Below are 21084 nucleotides of genomic sequence, written 5' to 3' on the forward strand. Positions count from 1 at the left end.
CCGCCTCCACAGCAGTGCTAAGGAGCAGCAAGCAGACAGGTGGTAAGGAGCAAGGGGTCCCTGACTGTGAGAGGGCGCAAGCTGGGCTGAAGGACCTCCCCCCTCCAGTGCACAAACTTCGTGCACCAGGCCTCTAGTATAGTAAATAAAAATCATAGATAAAATTCAGAAAAACCAAAAAAAAAAATCACAATTCCAAAAAAATGTATACATACTTTAAAAGATAGTAGCTCAATTGATGTTTCTTTTGTTTCAGGTTCAACCCATTGGAATTAAAAATTATTCGAAGTGTGTATACATCTTTTTGGGACACCCCCTTTCCCAGTATATCATAAATACAAGTGTTACTTAGTACCTCTTTTATACTTTATTATGAATTAAACCTGTTTTTCACAACCAATTCATTTAAAAGGGCTTTTAGTAATAAATATTACTGAAACTCAAACGAATGAAGAAATTTGTTTTAAGTAGTAATTTAGACATTCCTCCAGTTGTTGTTGTTTTTTTTAAATCGAGAGACTCTTTTAATGAGAAGGCCAGATCATCCTATTTATTTCCACCTGTCCTGTAAAGTGCTAACTCCCAGTCTTGAAGGACTTTTGCCAGTAGTTATTAGTTCAGTCCAGACCCTTATAATGTACTCACCCAAAAGCACATCTGATCTTTCTCTAGCGTAGACGCCTCCTGGGACAAATTTAAAAGCTGTGCACCACGCACAGAAAAATGTATCTACAAGATAAACTGTCATGGCAATGGCCATGGGTTTCCCAGGGTTTGACCCTGAGCTGACAAGGTGTCCAAGCACTTGAGGCCACATGGACGCTGTGAAGAGGGCGAGTACACAGCCAGAAACAGCGGCTGCCCACGTGGGCAAGTACAGGAGACCAGCTGCCGAAGCTGCCCCTGTTGTTGAGAGAGAAAAAGAAAAAGAATCAGACAGGAAAGCAGTAATAGTTTCTTCCATTTTCTCAAAAATAAATAAATAAATAAACAAATAAATGGGAGGGAGGCTTATGGGATGACCAATGTATAGCCATTTAGAGCCAGAAGGGACCTCGGGGGAAGACTGGTCCAATCTTCATGCTAATGAGAAAATGAGGTCTGGAAAGGTTAACGTGTCTTGCTGGAAGTCACACAGTGAGTTACTTGTACAACCCGAGGTGGAATGTGGGTCCAGTGAACCTCCATCCTGTGATACTTCTTCAGGAATGGTGGGGAGAAGGAAGAAGGCGTCTTTAGATTATTTGTGTTATGATCCTAAGTTCAATAAAAACTGAACTTACCTGCAATACCAAAAACATGTCCATTTAATTGAACTAGCGAGGTCCAGGACTTAGACAACATGTTAGAGTCAGGTGGTTTCTAGAATGTTTTTGTTAAGGAACTTTCTAAAGGCATTTCCTTCCATCTGAATACTGCCCCTTGTTCTACATTAAGTATGTTGGCTTTACCAACCACACTGGCCCAAAAGAAGATGGGTCCGAGATAGTGCTGTAGACACGCTGCTTTAGCAAGTCCGCGGTCCGCTCATCCCTTATCCAACAGCTGGGAGGTTTGGGGGCTGTGCAATCTGCCTGATCCACAGCAGACCCTTAGCAAATGCTGGCTCATTTGCTGAGCCAATCCCAAAGAAACAGAACAATTCTCCCACTTCCTGTGAAATCTTTGAGAAAGCATATCAGGGTTTTACAGTACCCCATTTTTAAAGCTGTCAGTATATATATGTATCTATATGTCTATAGATATAGATATAGATATAGATATAGATATAGATATAGATATAGATATATATACACATAGATATATATATACATAGGTTTATATATATACTAAAAATATATATATATGTTGATTTCAGAGAGGAAGGGAGAGAGAGAAAAGAAAGATCAATGATGAGAGAGAAGCATTAATCGGCTGCCTCCTGCACGCTCCCCACTGGGGATCGAGCCTGCAATCCGGGCATGTGCCCTTGACCGGAATCGAGCCCAGGACCCTTTAGTCTGTAGGCCGACGCTCTATCCACTGAGCCAAACTGGCCAGGGCACTATAACACTTTTCCACAGAATAGGACATTTTCTAGACATTTCAATCAATGTATCGTTGTGATCCACCCTTCGAGGTGTCTGCAGCAAACTCCTCAATGCTCGGGGCGAGAACTCCAGAAAAGCCAGCAGGCGGAGCAGGAGGTGGCCCCAGCCGGTGCCCCGGTTCACACCCATCAGTGAGTTCCACCTGCACCATCACAGGACAAAGCCATGTGACTATTTCCCCGGCTTCAAAAGACCACACCTCCTACAAACAGGAGACACAGATTCCAGGGCCCTCCGCAACTCACGGACTTGAACTCCACATGAGACCTCCCACACGTAGACCTGACAATGGTCATTTTAATAACAGAAACAAAGTTTTTTCATCTTGAAATTTAAAAATACAGAACTGTAAGGAAGCAATTAAGAATTGTCAAAACTCCGAAGTATTTCTCTTAATCTTTTTCCATGTCTATATGGTAGTATTTTTATGTAAATTGAACCATACCCTACATTGAGGATTATATTCTGCTTCTTTTTTCTTTTTTTTTAAATTTTACTGATTTTTTACAGAGAGGAAGGGAGAAGGATAGAGAGTTAGAAACACGGATGAGAGAGAAACATTGATCAGCTGCCTCCTGCACACCTCCTACTGTGGATGTGCCCGCAACCAAGGTACATGCCCTTGACTGAAATTGAACCTGGGACCTTTCAGTCCGCAGGTCGATGCTCGATCCACTGAGCCAAACCAGTTAGGGCTATATTCTGCTTCTTATGTGACATTATATCCAGAATGTTTTCTCATGTTATTAATTTTTTGCCTAAAACATTTGTGTGTATATATTGCTGTGAGATCACACACCGCAATATAAGCAGCCATGTTCCCATGGCTGGCCACATAGGAAGCTTCTGACACTGTGAGGGACATCTTTCTTTCTTTGTCAATTGATCTCTGACTACAGCTCTGATTATTTCCTTCAAACAGGTTCTTAGAAATACAATTACTGTGTCAAGAGGTAAAGGCATTTTAAAGAGTCATTACCTGTGGTCACTGATTTCCTGAAAGGTGACATGCGTCCTTTTCCCTCAGAAACCTTGCCAAACATGTCCCCTTTTGAGCCCTGACAAAGGTACCTTTTCTAAAAATCTTTGCCAAAATAATGATGAAAACAGTATCACATTCTAAATCAGCAGTCGCTAACCAGTGGTCCGTGAGGTCTGAAAGGGTGGCGACTGCCATTCTAAATTATATGTATTTATTAGTGAGATTAATTTTTTTGTTGTTTACAAGCTTTCAATGACTAATTTTTAAAAGAATGGTTTGATATTCTAAGGACAGCAGAATGACTGTTTCTTCTGTCATAGCACAGAGAATTATCTAGAGGGAAAGAAAACACCTCTTCACATTTCCCTTGGCTGTAACTGTCTTTTTAAAATTTACTTTCTATTTTTACATAGGCTATATATTTTTAAATCCAAAATTGTATTTTTTAAAAGGCTATCAATTCAAAATTTGAAAGGTACAAGAGAGTCCTTCTGACCATCGTCACCCACTAGCTTCCTATAGTGAAAGCAACAAATGTTGGCATTTCCTGCATCCTTCCAGAGACACCCTATGCATAAGAAGAAATACATATGTGTGCACACATCTCTTCATGCACACCAGTGGCGGCACCTGGCACGCACTCTGAGCCACTGTGCCTTTTTCACTTAATTGTACGCCTTAACTGCTTTTTTGTTTGAGATGAGTCTCTTGAGTCATTACAACATCAGGAGTCTGCCAAGTCTTTCCAACATCTAAGACACCAAACAGAATGAATGGTACTAGAACATTCCAATAATATTTATAATGTCTACCATGTTCATTTTCAAAAGATCAACTTTTTCATACAATAAAATCATAGGTGCCCTGTCTAGTACACTGGGGTCCTCTGAATGTGTTTAGTACATTTATGTCTTTTTTAAATAGAACTTTGATTTTACTAATTCAATTGCCATCAAGATTTCAAGCTCTTTGCATTTACAACATTCTACTGGTCATTGACATAATTAATTTCATGCCGAGAAACAGCTGGGACTTCCAACGTCAATTGCACAATAAAAAATATGATTTCTTTTTCTACACCCTGCTTTAGGATGTGATTTCCAGAGATGAATCAGTGAAAAGTGGGCACCATCTCTAGATAATTGAGAACCCAACGTATTTCAGGTGAGCAGATCAGAGAGGGAGAGGAAGTGTGTGAACGATGGCCCTGCTTTCCTCTCTGTTGCCAGGAGCCTATTAGAGGCCTCCAATCTGTTTGCCCCTAGAGCAACGGTTCTCAACCTGTGGGTCGAGACCCCTTTTGGGGTCGAACGACCCTTTCACAGGGGTCACCTAAATACATCCTGCAAATCAGATATTTACATTATGATTTCTAACAGTTGAAAAATTACAGTTACGAAGTAGTAACAAAAATAATTTTATGGTTGGAGGTCACCACAACATGAGGAACTGTATTAAAGGGTCGCGGCATTAGGAAGGTTGAGAACCACTGCCCTAGAGTCTTTTAAACTACCATGAAATACTCCAGGGAGACCGCAACACTAGATTAGATTTGACTCTCAAGTCAAGGGTATGACCTTACTTACTTATCTGCGGAGGTAAGTCTAAGCATAACACTGTGAGTTCACAGCCTTTCTGTTCTGTAACGAAACGTTGATATGTCTGTTTAAAGTGAAGCTGCTACCTACCTGCCCCATAAGCATGTTGCTTCTATTCCAGGAGAAAAAGCATGATAGAAATGTTCAACAAACTCTCACTGTGCTCCACATTCCTTTTCCCAGTTGCACACAGATGAAGAAGCTATGGGTGCTCATTGCACACTCAGCATTAGCAAAATGATCTGATCCTTGCCTTGAGGACTCTCATGAGGCATCTCTCTGATGAGAAGAAAGGTTACTCCAATATTCACACGAACTCCCTCCCACCCCACAGGGAACACCTACCAGAAAACACAAGCGAGTAAAGCAGCTCAAGGCGACTGCAACATTGTGCTCACCCAGCCCGGGGGGAGGAGGGCTGGCCATCCTCATTAATTGGGCAACCTATTGGATTTCACATCCATCTCCGTGCAAGGTGATGGCACTTAGGGGTACAGAAATTTACTTATTATGTTATTCAATCCACATCTATTACCAATACACATATTCTCACATGTCCACACATCATCTCTCCTGCTTAATTAGTTTATAAAAAGACATCTCTCCTGACAGAAGCCAAATATACTATGCAGATAGGAAATGCAGGCCTCATTATGGAGTCCCAATGGAATGCATTCCTGAAAACCAGAGAAGCAAGGAATCTTGGAGAGGGAGGAGGTCTGGCAACAAGGCAATGTTCAACCCTCCATCTCCTCAGACCTTCGGTAAACCGGAAGGCACCTGACACACGTGTCTTAGATAAGTCGTTTGGGAGATGGGGGAGATCATGTAAGCAGAGTCAGGACAGAATTAGACAGCTACAGGAGGAGAGGTGAAATGAAATAGGAGGAAGTGGAATCTGGAGCCTCTGTCATTGGCAACCACAGTGACAGGTGGGCCACAGGGGCTGCAGCTGGTTATAACAGCACACGGCTGCCTTGGTCATCTCCATTCAGATGCACATGCTTGCAACCAAGCTGAACAACTGGCATACCTGCAACTAAACTACACATACCTGTAACCCACCAGAGTAAACTGGTACCCGGGAACCATGAACAAGTCGAAAGCATCAACCCGCTGACCAAAGCCAGCAGAATTGCACCTCTGTGGGGAAAAAGAAAAAAAAAAGACATGACATAAGACTTCTGACATTATTAATATTTCATGCCCCATCGGTGAAAAAGAAAAATACCTCTTACTTCTGGGTACAGCCAAGAGATAATATGAGATATTGAGAGCCCATGGGAACCCATGCTATATACAGTCAGAACTCTAAGTAAATCATATGTGCAGTCTCATGCTCAGTAAAGGACCTAAGTTTCCCCAGACTATTAAATTATAGTCCAAACTGGCCATGTGACTCATTTTAAGTGACCCTGCCAAAGACAAAAATAAAAAGTCATTGGGAATAGTTTTTATTTAGTTTGCCTCTTCTCTCCTCTGCCTCAATAATGCCTTTATCTGCAGTTTCTGCCTTCCTGAGACCTCTGTCAGTTGGATAAGTAATTAATAGTTGTGTGTTTTTATTTTTTTATTGATTTTTTACAGAGAGGAAGGGAGAGGGATAAAGAGTTAGAAACATTGATGAGAGAGAAACATCAATCAGCTGCCTCCTGCACACCCCCCACTGGGGATGTGCCCTCAACCAAGGTACATGCCCTTGACTGGAATCGAACCTGGGACCTTTCAGTCTGCAGGCCGACGCTCTATCCACTGAGCCAAACAGGTTAGGGCAATAGTTGTGGGTTTTAAAAACAATCACACAATTTCATTCATTTGCTGATTTGACAAAAACTTGTAGAAGGAAGAAAAAATAATTTAACTAAACTTTTGTGGGGACATCCCGCAGCAATAGCAGCAAAGACAGGGCACTCAACCAAGCAGCTATAATATAAACTAGCACTTACTACCTTGTAGGCACTGTTTTCAGATGTTTATGTTTAATTACATTAGCTCATTTAATCCTCCTGAGTTTGTAGGAAAATGCTACTATAATTTGCAGAGGAGGACACTGGGGGAAAGAGCACTTAAGTAAGTGGCTGCGGTCCTACATAGCAGTGCACATAGGATAGAGAATCCCAAAGAGGCGCTCGGGCTCTGGAGTGAGGCTCCCAGCTGCTATCCTGCCCGTCCCCGCATCCTAAAGTTAAAGATCATCCTGGGTCCACAGAAGACCAGATGTGACAAAAGGCCATGAAGGACACTGTGGATCTTTTTCTATCCCCAAGTCAACAAAAATGTTTCTGAGGACCTACTATGTGCCAGGCTGTCTTCTAGGGGCTAGAGACACATCCATGAACAAAGATCCCTTTCCTCCATAGGAGTCACGTTCAGTGGGGGAAGGGGGACAGAATAAATACAATTAACCAGTAGTGCAGAATATCAGAAGCTGGAAAGTGCTATGGAAGAGTAAGAGTAACCGAGTCGGGAGGCCTGGGGTGGGCTGATGGGAACCGGAACACAAGACTAAGACAGTGCCCTGCTCCCTCGCCCTCCCAGAGCCTGTAGTCTGAACGTCTGGACGATCCTTCAGTTTCCCAGGGTCCCTTCAGCATCCTCTGAGCCTCTCTCTCACCTTTCTCTTGTCTCTCGTTTCTCTAACCCATCAAAACTTATCCACGACTCGTCCCCGTAAGTCAAATCTAGTGAATTTTCTAAAGCAATTCCTACTATGATGGTGCAACATTTCTCAAACAGGGATTCTGAAAAATACCAGTTTTTTGAGATGTGAATAGGTGTTCTAAAGAAGGAATGCCATGTTTCAATAAGTTTAAGAAACTCTCAGGAGTCTCTAATATACTCATTTGCCTTGTGAAGCACAAAGAAAGAATGTGAGATGCAGTATTTGATCTGGAAGACTTTTTTCCCCTCTCAGAACACCTACTAACATCTCAAGAAATCCGCGTTCCACAGAACATAGTTTGGGAATGCTGGTCTCGTGAGTTACATCTCCATCTGCAATGTCTTGCCCTGACATATAGAATTATAAAATATCTGAAAAGCTGTCACTGTACAGTGAGAAAATGGCCAGGGATGTCATGTGACTGGTCCACAGTTGAATAGTAGTTCCTTTTCTCATTCCCTGCCCTCAGGAGCATGGTGTCTAGAAAGGAAGAAATAACTGTCATGTTTTTAAAAATTGTAATACAGAATAATAAGAAAAGATATGTGTGGGTGGAGATCCAAGTGAGTATGTAGCATAAAGAAATCCTTGGGAGAGTCAGAGAAGATTTCACAAAGGAGATGCCTGAGCTGGGTTTTGAAGAGTGAGTAAGAGCTTGCCAGGATATCAAGACAGAGAAGGTAGCCAGACAGGGACGAGCACATAAACTGAGATGGAGGACTGGAACAGTCTGGCACTTCTGAGGAACTGGAAGTGACGTCAGCCCAGGTGAAGCACAGGGATAAGATGGAGAGCAGAGAGCATTTGTAAAAGTGAGGTGTGTGTGTGTGTGTGTGTGCGCGCCTGTGACCTGGTATGGGGGTTTGGTGGGGGCGGGGGGAGACCTGAAAGGTTTCAAGAAAGGGAGGGATGGAGTCAGATTTGCATCTTAGAGGGCTCACTCTGGGGCAGTGTGGAGAAGGCCACACCAGAGAGAGACCATTAGGAGACAATAGCATGGCCTGGGTGAAAGATGGTGAGGACTCCCTGAGGCAGGTGTGGCTGCAGACAGGGAAGAAGGTGTAGATTCTTTCAGAGAAGCAGTAGAACTGACCGGACATAATGCCCAATTAGATTCAGAAAATGAAGACGACTCAGAATCACAGGATGACTTGGCAGAGTGAACCAAGGCATGGAGGAGGAAGAGCATGCTTGGGGACTGGGAGCTGCTGAGTCCAGATGTGGACACGCTGAGCTTGAGACATCTGTGGGATGTGCCCAGAGGTTTGCCGGGGGCAGTTTTTGTACATGTATCCAAATATGGGCATTTCAGCACCTTAAGAGAAAACATATCTGAGGCAGATGTTTTAAAGGTCCCTCCAATCTTTTAACATGAATGGCTGGACTTCGCTGCAGGAGGTAGGAGGTTCCAGGAAGAGTAGAGAGAGAATAATGAGGACCAAGCACATGGACCAACACTTAAACTCAGGACTGCTGACTCCTGGGTGCCCCAGGATGCAGCAGGTTCCAGAGTACAGAGGATGCAGAGATCTCCCAGGGCTTTCGTCCTTTTCAGAGAATCAAGACCTACACCCAGGCTGCCAACCCAGTCCCTCATCAGGACACTCTGGTCTCATCCTACCAAATGTAATGGGGAAAGTGGGGGAGGTTTCTGGAGAAAATGGCCAGGGAGTGCCATGCCTTCCCTGCTACTGAGCATGGTCTTCTGTGCGGGGATTCCTCAGAGTTTCAGGATGCCTGTGCAGGAGCTCCCAGAACCTCTTGCTTAGCTGTGCACAGCCCTCAACCCTCCCATTCACCTCGCAGCAATCCTTCAGTATTGGCCCATACTCGTCTGTCTCCTCCATCCCCAGAGAGCACAGTAATGTCAGGCACCATTTCTAATGTCCAAGGGAAATAGAGTAGGAAATATCTGGCCAGCACAGATCTAGCTGTTCAACAAAGAAGGCACTTCTTCCTTCAACCATAACAACCCCAAACTCACCCAAATGGGTTAGGATCTGGCCCTCGATGGGGATGCCCACTCACTGCCCATCTGGAAACAAGAGAGACTTCTCCAAAAATCCAGTGGGTGAGGAACACAAGACTGCCGAAGGCAGCCCCTGCCAGCAACCAGGGAGGCCTAGAGGCCACCCCTTTGGCTGCCTCGCTGGCCTTTTCCCCCTCAGGTTTACTGCAGTCGCCATCTAGAATAAAAAGATAATGGAAAAGGGTTGGTTACATGGAAATGTGCCCTCTGCCTTCAACAGACTTTTAGCGAGTAAGAAATGGTACCTGGCTTCCATTAGAAGGGGGATGAGACAAGCGACTGTGATACAAAGTAGAGCTAGCTGGTGGGAGAGCTTGTTTTAGGCAAGCCAGATCAGGAAGGGTGTAGGGGGAACCAAGCACCTTGAAATTGGACAAGTGAAAATGCCGAGAGTCAGTTACTTCATGTGAAGTTAACAGTAGGAGCAAAACTAGATGTTGGAGAAGTGAATGGTATGTTCGGGGAACAAGAGAGTGGAATGTTTCCAGGACACCAGGCTGCTTCTCCCCAAAAGAACAGGGCTCTCATCTGAACCCCTGTAGCCGGAGTAACAGAGTGCATCGACTGAGCAGCGACTCTGCGCTCTGCCCTGATCTGAGCCCTCTTTTTGAGCTCATTTAATCTTCACAACAACTTTATAAAGTTGGCTCGATCACTAACCTCATTTTACAGTTTTGAAAAGGGAAGCCTAGAGAGACAGCAAGTGACTTGTCCAAGATCAGCTAGTCACGAGAAACAGGGATGGGAACTTCGGCCAATGGGCCGCAGTGCCTGCGTACTTCACTAGACTATACTTCTGAGAGGGGCAGAAATAGAATGTTAGGGAACCAGCTAGAATTGTAAGAAATATTAAGCATGCTCTGCTATCCGTGATTGTTTTATTCTGATTAAAGAAGGCACATTCCCACCTGGCTGGCATCTGTCCAGGACCTGGGAGCTCACCTGGAAATGCAGCCCTTCTTCCCCACTTGGAGCTTCCTGTTATCGTGGAAAGACTAACAACTTTGTTGCAGAACCAGAGCCAGAAACCGGAATCGCCAGCCCTTTGAAGATCCCCAACCCTCTGCTAACCTGTTAACTGCCCATTTGGCCCACTATTTCCCCATGTAACCCAAGCCCTTGCATATCACTAAGCCCTTTGAAGACACCAGCCCTTTTGCATGTCTGTAAACTGCCCATTTGCCTACTTGCCTACTTGCCTTTGTACTTCTGCTACATAAGCCGCTGGCTTATGGGGGGCTGCAGAGCAGATTTCTGTGGATGACCTGCTGCTCTCCCATACTGCAGCAATATTGGAATAAACGCTCATATATAATATGATTCAACCCTGCCTCTGAGTAGTGACAGGCAGCACGGACCCATTGTTTGTCTGCCAGGACTGTTTAATGAAGAGGTCTCAGCTCATTGCATAAATGACTTACCATACAAACATGGAACAAGGAGAAAGTGCTGGCAGGAAATTTCTTTGTAGGAAAGGAGAGCCTGTGGCGCAGAAGCTCTCCGCGGGACAGAAGGCCTCCTTAGGGGCTGCCCTAGGGACCAGCAGCCCGATTTCACAAGAAGAAAGCCATTCTGCCAGCAAAGGAGTCCGAGAAAGGAGGAGCAGAGCTGAAAGCTCTGGGGATGGGAGAAGGGAGGTCAAGGCCTGAGGCTAAACAGTCTTTGGAGAAGAGAGATCCCGAAGCTAAATTTGCTGAGCAATATGCTATACATGGTGGGTGACCCTTGCCTCTGGACCCAGCAGATATGTAATAAAACTATAAAAAATGCCTGGTATGATCAGATATCCTGGGGAAGCTGGTGAGGAGTCTGGAGTTTTGTAAATGTGACCACAGGGGGAAAAGCAGGAAGGGACCAACAACTGGGCCACACAAATTAAAAACAGTACCAAGAAGAAAACACAAGTCAGGAAAGGTAAAGGATACCCTAACGTTCAGATCCTTATCAAGCTGTGCCTGCAAAATTTGCTGCCTGAGTTTCCACCTTTAGATGTTAGTGTTTTATTAAATACTAGAGGCCCAGTGCACAACATTCGTGCACTGGGCAGGGGGGTCCCTCAGCCCAACCTGTGCCCTCTCGCAGTCGGACATTCCCCGAGGGGTCCTTATTGCTGCCACGGAGGCAAGAGAGGCTCCCGCCACTGCCGCTGCGCTTGCCAGCCATGAGCCCGGCTTCTGGCTGAGCAACGCTCTCCCTGTGGGAGTGCACTGACCACCAGTGGGCAACTCCTGCATTGAGCATCTGCCCCCTGTTGGTCAGTGCACATCATAGCGACCGGTCATTCAGTCAATTTGCATATTAGCCTTTTATTATATAGGATAAAACACATATTAGGACACTAAATGTTCTAACTAATGTTACTGTCACTTGACCAATTTACTTGCATGATGTTCCTCTAGTCTCCCTACCCCCAGCCCATGCTAGAATCAGGGCCAAAGGGGACTTACACAAGCACTTTGTTCATGGTGAGCCAAAATCCTCTAAACTTCCATGAATCTGTGAGATCTGTCCTTGTATTTACAAAAGAACAGTGAGTCATTGAGAGTCGCACAAAGAGCCAGGAGCAAATTAATTAGAACCTGGTAACACTTCTCCCTTCTTTTCAGAAGGGCGTTAAGTTAGCCTATGAAGCAAGCATCCAGGTTTGGTATGTGTCTATCACCAGAGAGAGACAGGCGATTTGAACAGTGGTGTGAATACGCAAGATTTCCTTTCTTTTCAAATTTCAGATTTAGAGTTTAATTATCTTCGGACTCCTAGAAATTAAAGCCCAGGTAGTTCCCACAGTCCTAGCTCACAAATAACTTTCCATTGTGAAGGAGATACCCTGGGGTCAGAGAGAGAGGGATGAAGGACGCCACCCTGGAGAGCCCTGTCCAGAGGGGAAGAGGAGGAAGATGGGCTGGAAGCCAGCCGGGAGCACAGGGCCTGGTCTACTCTCCCTCTCCACAGTGACACAGGTCAGAGACAGCGTTTTATTGTCACCCGCTGTCCTAGCAAGAAAAAGGCTCCTTCTGCTTGGATAATAGTCCACTGACTGGGCCTGTTACTGTCTCAGAGGGAGAAAAAGCTGAAAAAGAGAAATAGTTCAGAAGGACTATTTTTATCTTTCCAAGATATGTTACATTTAGATCAGAAATATAAACTAGGCAAGAGAGAATATCCCTGAGTAAATCCAGCATACACTTACCTGTGGAAATGCGATCAAGTGTGGCTATGGCACTTAACGTTAGTATCACCCTGTTAGACATCTGATAACTCCAGATTGGGTTTAGTGAAGTGTACCAGATGCGGAGAACAACAAGAAGAATCTGTCCCAACACGAATCCCCAGATTCTGAGGTACCTGGAAGTGCAAAAGTATTATTTTGTTTGTTTGTTTTCTGCCTCTGGTTGTTTCTTTCTTTCTTTTTTTAATTTATTCTTTATTGTTGAAAGTGTTTTAATGACTTTTTGTGTGCTTTCAATGCACTGCACCCATCATGAATTTCATACTTTCATAGAATGAATATATGAAATAGTCTGATTGGTAATTTGTGGTAATATACATGATTTAGCCTTTATCTAGCCCATTATCTAGGCAACTTGTCAAAATTCCTTCATTCTCAAAACATTATTAAGACTGACAGCAGGTATTCACACTCTGATCTTGTGAAAGGGGGGGTGGGTAGGGGGAGAGACTGCTACAAGGCCCCATGGAAAGTAAATACAATAACTTGGAACTCTTGGTCCCAATTTCCCCTTTGGTAACTGATCACTACACTTATTTTTTTTTTTTTTACTTTTTAAAGTTATCTTCAGTGTTGAAAGTATTACAGTTGTCCCCTCCTTTTTAAAATGTTTTTTATTGATTTCAGAGGGAGGAAGGGAGAGGGAGAGAGAGATAGAAACATCTATGATGAAGGAGAATCATTGATCTACTGCCTCCTGCATGCCCCCTATTGGGGATCAAGCCTGCAACCCAGGTATGTGCCCTGACCAGGAATCAAACCTGGTCCATAGGGTGACATTCAACCACTGAGCCATAGGATGACATTCAACCACTGAGCCATAGGATGACATTCAACCACTGAGCCACACCGGCTGGGCTACACTTATTTATCTATAGGTGCATAGGATTTGAACCATACCTTTGCAAACCACTTCCTGTCCACCATGTCACGGCTTGCACTATCAGTGAGGAGGACACACCAAGCGCAAGGATCACCAGTCGAAGTTCGGCATTTGGAGCCTGGAAGGAGGCTATGCTGCCTACAAACAAATTACAGAGAGTTAAATATTTCTGGCAGCCACACCTTGGTACTCAATTCCTTGCATTTTATAACTGTTGTGTCTGATACCATTTTTATACACAGGAATAGAGAGTTAATGGAAAATTGTGTGTGTGCATAAATCTTTTTAAAATTTTATTGAGATATAATTCATACCATAAAATTTACCCTGTTAAAGCATACAATTTCATGGTTTTCTATATATTCACAAAGTTGTGTTATAATAATAGTGCATTTTGTTTATCCACTATCTAATTCTGGAATATTTTCCTCACCCCAAGAAGAAATCCATACCTGTTAGCCATCACTCCCTTTTCTTCTTCCCCACCCCCAGTGCCTAGCAATCATCATCTACTTCCTGCTCATATAAATTTTCCTATTTTGGAAATTTCATATAAGGGAATCATAAAATATGTAGCCTTCTGTGACTGGCTTCTTTCACTTAGCATAATGTTTCAGAGATTCATCCATGTTGTAGAATGTTATCAGTACATCATTCCTTTTCATGGCTGAATAATATTTTATTGCACAGGTGTACTGCACTTTGTTTATCCATTCATCAGTAGATGAGCACTTGGGTTGTTTCCACTTTGGGGCTATTATAAATAACTAGAGGCCCAGTGCACGAAATTAGTGCATGAGTAGGGTCTCTAGGTCTGGCCAGTGATTAGGGCTGGCTGGGGCCTTCCTTCATTCCACGCCACACCCTGGTGGTCAGTGCACGTCATAGTGAGTGATCGAACTTCCGATCTCCCAGCTGAACTCCCGAGGGGACACTTTGCATATTAGCCTTTTATATATATAGATGTTGCTATGAACATTTGTGTACAAGGTCTTGTGTGAACATGTTTTCATTTTTTTAGGTAAATACCAGGAGTGGAAGTGATGAGTCATAGGATAACGTTTTTATGAACTGACAAACTGCTTTCCAAAGCTGCAGCACCATTTTACATTCACCAGCAATGTGTGACTGATCCAATTTCTCCACATCCTTGCCAACACTTGTTATTATCTTTTTATAGCCATTCTAATGGGTCAAAATCTTTAAGGTAAAAAATAACCCAAATTGCCCAAGGTGTTTTGGCTTAGTAGATAGAGCATCAGCCTGCAGACTGAAGGGTCCCAGGTTCGATTCCAGTCAAGGGAACATGCCCAGGTTACAGGCTCCATCCAGGGGGTGGGGAGGAGTGTGCAGGAGACAGCCTGATCAATGATTCTCACTCATCATTGATGTTTCTATTTTTCTCTCCCTCTCCGTTCCTCTCTGCAATCAATTAAAATATATTTTAAAAAATAACCCAAATCAATAGAAGTATGAACTAGATATATTCCTGGAAGTGGAATTGCTGGGTGAAAGAGTATGTACACATTTGCAATTTTGACCAAAACTGTTAAATTAGCCTTCGCAGAGAGGTTTGCCAAATTAGATTCCCACTGGTAGTGAATGAGTGTCTGCTTCCCTTACAATACAGTGTTATCAGACTTTATTTTTTTGCCAACCCAATAGGTAAAACTATACATAAATATATTGTGAGTACAATTTGCATTCTACACATCCTAGTACATTTTAAAATAAACAATTATATTTCATTTCCAGTAAACTGATGGTAGCCTTTGCCCACTTTCCTATTGAGTTGTAGGTCCTTTATTTATTACTGATTTGTGAAAAAACCATGTATTTGTGAAATTAGCCCTTTAACTAAAAGAACTGCAAATATTTTTCCTACATTGTTGTTTGACTTTGCTTACTATAGTTTTGGTCACGCATAATTTTCATATTTTTATGCAGTGTCCTTTAACAATTTTAATGGTTTCTGAGTTTTGTGTCATATTTGGGGGGGAACGAATACAATACATTCAAGAGTTGAACTGTTTACTATGTAGAGCTGGGGAAGTATGTCTCAGCGCTGCGACTGATGCAATGGTGTGAGCACACTCCATGACATGCTTCCTCCGCACACCAGGAAGTAGTAATGCCGGCCTGAACGAACTCCTAGAGCCACGTGCACAGTACCCCAGCCTTTCAGCCATTGGTCGCCTGTAGCAACGTGTCTCCCTCTGATTGGTCCCCTCATGCTATATATACCCCTATAGTTCCACAATAAAATGGATCTGCGTCACTGAACCTGGTCTCGGGAGTCCTGCATGCAGACGCCCTAGCGTGTTGGGGCTCCATCGTCCTCACCCCCGAGGGACCCCCTGCTTCAGTTTACTACGGTTTCTTTCCCCTTGTCATCTTATGATACTTAAGCTTTTCCAATCTGATAGGAAAATTAGAAATGTAAAATACATGGGCTTTTTGTCTACTCTTCCAATTTTACTAAAACTCTTGAGGTAGTAGTAAGAGAAAGAGAACTCTTTTCTAATTCAAACATTTAGCATTCAAAGAACAGTCTACATATTTTCATTTGATTTTTAACTAAAAATAAAACGTAAAGAAATACTTTCAAATAATTACCAGCAGCAAGGATCCGCAGCAGAGCTAGCATCCACTTCTTGCGCACCAGCTTCCAGACAGGAGTAGTTATGAGGAATAGCGGAGAGAGAAAAGCTACGCCAAAAACTTCCAGCCCGGTGAGTTCCAGTGTTTGCAGGGGAAAGTAATAAATCATCGGAGGCAGGTCATGCCAGAGAGACCAAGTAACGTATCCTAGAAGAAAAAGATTTTTCAGAGAAAGACCAAGCGTAACTTTGTCATCGTTTCTAACAGTAACCCCGCCCCTCCACTAGGTCCTCCCGGCATTAAAGTCTCTTCATTTGGAACATCCGGGTTGAAGTGGGTTTCCTGTCAGGACCTTGATTGACATTTCCTTACCTAAGTTGCCTTTCAGAATGAGAAATATGAAAACCGACAAGAGCAACGAGCACTACGCGGAAAGGCAGGTCGGTTAGTCAACATGTTCTTGCGCGTAGGCTGTTTTAAACCCAACCTTAGGAAACAGCATGCGGCAGCGGAATACCCAGATCTGAAGTCACTTTCATTTCTGCCAACGACTGTGAATCTACAATAATGATGCTTACCTTGTGCTAGGCTCTGTGCTAAGGATTTACACACATCCTCTCTCTTATTCCTCACACAACCCATGTCCTATGAGGTTGACATTATTTCTACTCCTCTCTTACAAATGCAAAACAAGTCTCCTGAGACTTGGAAAGTTAAGTAATTGTCTCAAGTCACAAAAGCAGCAAAGGCAGAATAAACTTAAGCCCACACAGTCACTCTAGCTCCAAACATAGCTTTCTCATGACCAAGTGTACTAACTTTCTCCCAAGTTACTTCTCAGCTTCCTTTTCTTTTCTTTTTAAAATTTTTTAAAAATAGGATTTTAATGATTTTTAGAGAGAGAAGAAGGGAGAGGGATAGATAGAAACATGGATGAGACAGAAACACCATCGATGGCTGGCCTCCTGCACTCCCCCTACAGGGGATGGAGCCCCCCAGCCTGGGCACGTGCCCTGACAGTGACCTCTTGGTTCATGGGTTGACGCTAACCACTGAGTAAACTGGCCTGGCTCTGCCTCCCTTTCTTAATCGGCAAAATAGCACTTTTAACCACCTTAGAGTTCAGCTTAAATGAGATCAAGTACAAAGAGTACCTAGCACCTAGGACCTAGGTACTTACTGCCGGTCCTTTATATGGCCGTACTCAAGAGATACAGACTGAGGCAGAAACATGGGCCGTCTGAGCACTACCGGCTCCCAGAAAATCAAGTTCTCAGCCAGGCGCCCCTCCCGGGCCAGAGGAAAGCCTGTTTCACGTCGAACTGCGAGATCCCAGCCGTCTCCCAACGTTTGTCTAGGAACTCTGATTCATTCCACGCCAACAGAATTACACCGGTAACTCTTCGTGGGATTTTTTTGTAAAGCAACTAAGTGAGCTCATGGGACCCGAGTCCTATGCTTTTCGCCAAATGCCCAAACGTGCAGCCTCCGCCCCCGCGGCCACCCGTGCGCGCCCACACCACCAGCAGCAGCTCCTGCCTGTGTGCTCGCCCACGGCCGCCGGAGGACACGGGTGCCCCTTTTCTTCTGGATTTTAAACACAAAGGTCTCGGGTGGGGAGGAGGGCGGCCCCGTGGAGCGGGCGGTACCGGCCGTGCGAATTCCAGGCCGACACGCGGAGAACGCGAGCGCCTTCGGGGGGCGACCCCACGCCAGGGTGGGAACCCGGAGGCACGGGTCCCGCAGGCGCCTCGCCGAACCCTCGGCCTCGGAACCTCGATCGGAGTCTTTTCTTTTCCCCCTGCGCTAGCAGAAGTTCCCACGGGGCGATAAGCATCTCTCCTCTGGGCACTGAGAGCGCTTTTCTTCCTCGCGGGGCTCAGCCAGCCCTCCGAGCGCGGCGGCTCCGGGCCCGGCCCGGGGGACCCTGGGGACCGGGGGGGGGGGGGAGCCGGCCCCCGCGAGCCCGCGGCCAGAGCGGCCTCGGCTTACCCAGCCAGGTCTCCAGGAGGACTTCTCTCCACAGGGAGCGCATGGCCGCGGCGCGGGGCGGCGCTTTCTAGGAAAGCAGGGTGGGGGGGCCCGCCTGCCGTGCGCACCCTGCGACCCCGCCTGCCGCCGCGTCCTCCTGGGCCCTGCGTTCTCGCCCCGCGTCCTCTCGCCAAGTCCGCAGCCGCCCTCGGGCCCCCGTGCCCAGCTCAGGCTTGGGTGGGGCGGCAGCCTCCGCCCGGCCACACCCAGACCAGCCCGCCTGGCCTGGCGCCGCCAGTGCCCGCTCCGCTGCCACCGCCGCGGGCGCCTCGCGTCCCCAGGTCCTCATGCCGCCTGCGCTGCGCCGCTTCAGCCAAAGCCCGTCGCCGCTGCCGGAGGGACAGCACTCTGCAGGGGACATGCGCGCGAGCATGGCGACCTGGGGGACCCCGCCGTCGGGCAAAATCCGCCGCTCCCGGAGCCGCCCCCGGATGGAGCGCCGCCAGCGCACAGGAGGGCAGGAACGAGTGCGCCTGGGACCAGCGGTGCCATGGTTTAAACACGGAGGAGGCAAAGGGAAGGGCAGCCGGTAAGACGGGCTCTGGAGCTTTTGGCCGACAAGTGTGAACAGGACTCTGGCGTCCGTAAGGCTTGGGCGATGCTCCGGAGGCGAGCGGGCTCCGGCGGGAGGCACTTCCCCTTCGCAGCTTGGGTTGTGAACATATTGCATCCTGGAAAGGTGATCAAAAAATTCTAGAGGGCCCCGCCCACGTGGCTCAGTGGTTGAGCACTGACCTAGGAACCAAGAGGTTGCGTTAGATTCCGGGTCAGGGCACATGCCCAGGTTGCAGGCTCGATCTGCAATGTGGGGCGTGCAAGAGGCAGCTGATCAATGATTCTCCCTCATCATTGATGTTTCAATCTCTCTCTCTCCCTTCCTCTCTGAAATCAATAAAAAATATATTTTTAAAAATTCTAGAGGTCACAGGATTTTTGGTGGCTTTCAGAGATGTAGCAATGAAAGGGGGGCAGCAATAGAATTTGGGAACCGGCTAGTATTGTAAGAAATATTAATCCCTCTGTTAACCATGATTGTTTTATTCTGATTAAAGAAGGCACATTCTGCCCTGGCTGGAGCTGACCTGGAGGTGCAGCCCTTTCTCCCCATTTGGAGCTGCCTATTATCATGGAAAGATTCACAAAGATTTGTTGCAGAAACCAGAATCGCCAGCCCTTTGAAGATACCCAGCCCTTTTGCACACCTGCAGGCTTTGCAGACCTCCAGCCTGCTCACCTGTTAACTGCCCATCTGGCACCCCCTCTGGCTATTTCCCCATGTAACCCCAACCCTTGCATAGCGCTAAACCCTTTGAAGACCCCTAGTCCTTTTGCATATCTGCAAACTGCCCTTTTGCCTTTGTGCTTTTGCTGTGTAAGCAACTGGCTTATGGTGGGGTGCAGAGCAGATTTCTGTGGCTGACCTGCTGCTCTCTCATACTGCGGGCAGTACTGGGATAAATGCTCATCTATGATTCAGCCCTGTCTCTGCTTCATTGGCTCAAGTAGTAACAGGCAGCATGGACCCATTGTTTGTCCAGTTACAGCAACACTTGCTCAGGGGAGAGAAAACAGGGGGGAGTGGAAACTGCCCTCCTCAATGGAACAGGAATCTTAGGGGAATATAGGCAGGCTTAGGGAATATTTAGAATTGGGGTCCATGGAAAAACACAGGGCTATACAGATTGGGAGAAGATACATCTCCATAACACAAGGTAGCCAGGTGCAGTTCCATAACACAAGGTAGCCAGGTGCAGTCACATTTCCATAACACAAGGAAGCAGCAACAGGCACATTTCCATAACACAAGGTAGCCAGGTGCAGTCACATTTCCATAACACAAGGAAGCCAGGTGCAGGAGCAGCAACAGTTGCATATACATAAGACAAGGGAGCTGGAAGTAACTAAAAATGTCTATATCTATCTATATAAAAGGCTAATATGCAAATAGACTGGAACAACCGGTTGCTATGATGTGGACTGACCACAAGGGAGCACACGCAGAACATGGTGGGCATCGGGTGTGGTGGGATGGTGGAGCAGGTGAGCAGGGGCGCCAGACCAAAGTGGGGCGCTGGCCGCTGTCGTTGGGGCGAGCCTCTGGTGGTTTCAAAAAATTCTTTGCTCCTGCATGCTGCAGTCCCGCCCGGTGCTCGCACCTGTTGCCGGTGCCAGCCCCGCAGCCACCGCTCACACCCGTTGTCGGTGCCCAGCGCCAGCCCTGATTTCTCAGTGCCATCAGCTGATGTGAGCAGCGGCTGCTGGCCCCAATCGCCATTCAGGGTTTCTCCACCTCCCCCTGCTCCTGAGGGGCAATCAGGGCCAGCAGCTGCCTCTTGCACCCACTACCAGCGACAACCCTGCTTGCACTCACAGCTGGCGCTGGAGCAACCGTTCGCCCCTGCTGCTGGTGCCTGGTGCCAGTCCCGATTGCTCGGTGCCATCAGCAGGTGCAAGCAGCCGCTGCTGGCCCTGATCGCACCTGAGGGGCAGTTGAGGCCGTCATTCGGTGCGAGCCAGGCCAGCGCTGTCAGCACATGAGAGCGACGGCAGCGGGAGCAGGGCTGCTGGCAAACAGGGAACCAGGGTCCGCGGCAGGAGGGGCCGTGCTCGGGTACAGAGGGTGGGCTAAAACCTGCCCCTGTGCCCACCGCAGCCTCGCGGCCCACAGTTCCTTTCAAGGTGCACGAATTCGTGCATTGGGCTCCTCGTTTACAAAATAAAGAAGAAGGAAGAAAGCCAGAAAGAAAAGAACAATGAGGAAGGAGGGCATCCCACATCTCATGTGGTGCTTGACCTTTGAGTTCAGGAGTTACTATAGTAACCAGTCTAAGGGAATAGTGACCAATCAGAGGGGATATCAAAGCACCAAGATCTGCAGCCGTCTAAGGAGTGGGACCCTTTTCTCCCTCCCCACGTGGGAGTCTGAACTTGTTCTTCAATAAATCTTCACCTTTGCTATACCACTCTCTGTTCGTGGAT

General features: G+C 46.3%; 1 protein-coding gene across 1 annotated transcript in view; it reads right to left on the minus strand.

Annotated features, from left to right (window-relative positions):
- Window positions 1-18266, minus strand: part of CWH43 (cell wall biogenesis 43 C-terminal homolog) — a 45297-nt gene extending 27031 nt beyond the window's left edge. Inside the window, exons 1-7 of the mRNA XM_059671603.1 lie at window positions 18067-18266; window positions 16090-16281; window positions 13491-13611; window positions 12552-12706; window positions 9317-9518; window positions 5725-5813; window positions 646-903 (exon numbers count right to left, since the gene is read on the minus strand). Coding sequence (XP_059527586.1) covers window positions 646-903; window positions 5725-5813; window positions 9317-9518; window positions 12552-12706; window positions 13491-13611; window positions 16090-16281; window positions 18067-18109 — 1060 coding nt within the window. The 5' untranslated portion in view covers window positions 18110-18266. The remainder of the gene's footprint in view (window positions 1-645; window positions 904-5724; window positions 5814-9316; window positions 9519-12551; window positions 12707-13490; window positions 13612-16089; window positions 16282-18066) is intronic.
- Between the last annotated feature and the right edge of the window lie 2818 nt (window positions 18267-21084).

Source organism: Myotis daubentonii, chromosome 1 (genome assembly GCF_963259705.1).
Source record: "Myotis daubentonii chromosome 1, mMyoDau2.1, whole genome shotgun sequence".
In the NCBI taxonomy this organism is placed as follows: Eukaryota; Metazoa; Chordata; class Mammalia; order Chiroptera; family Vespertilionidae; genus Myotis; species Myotis daubentonii.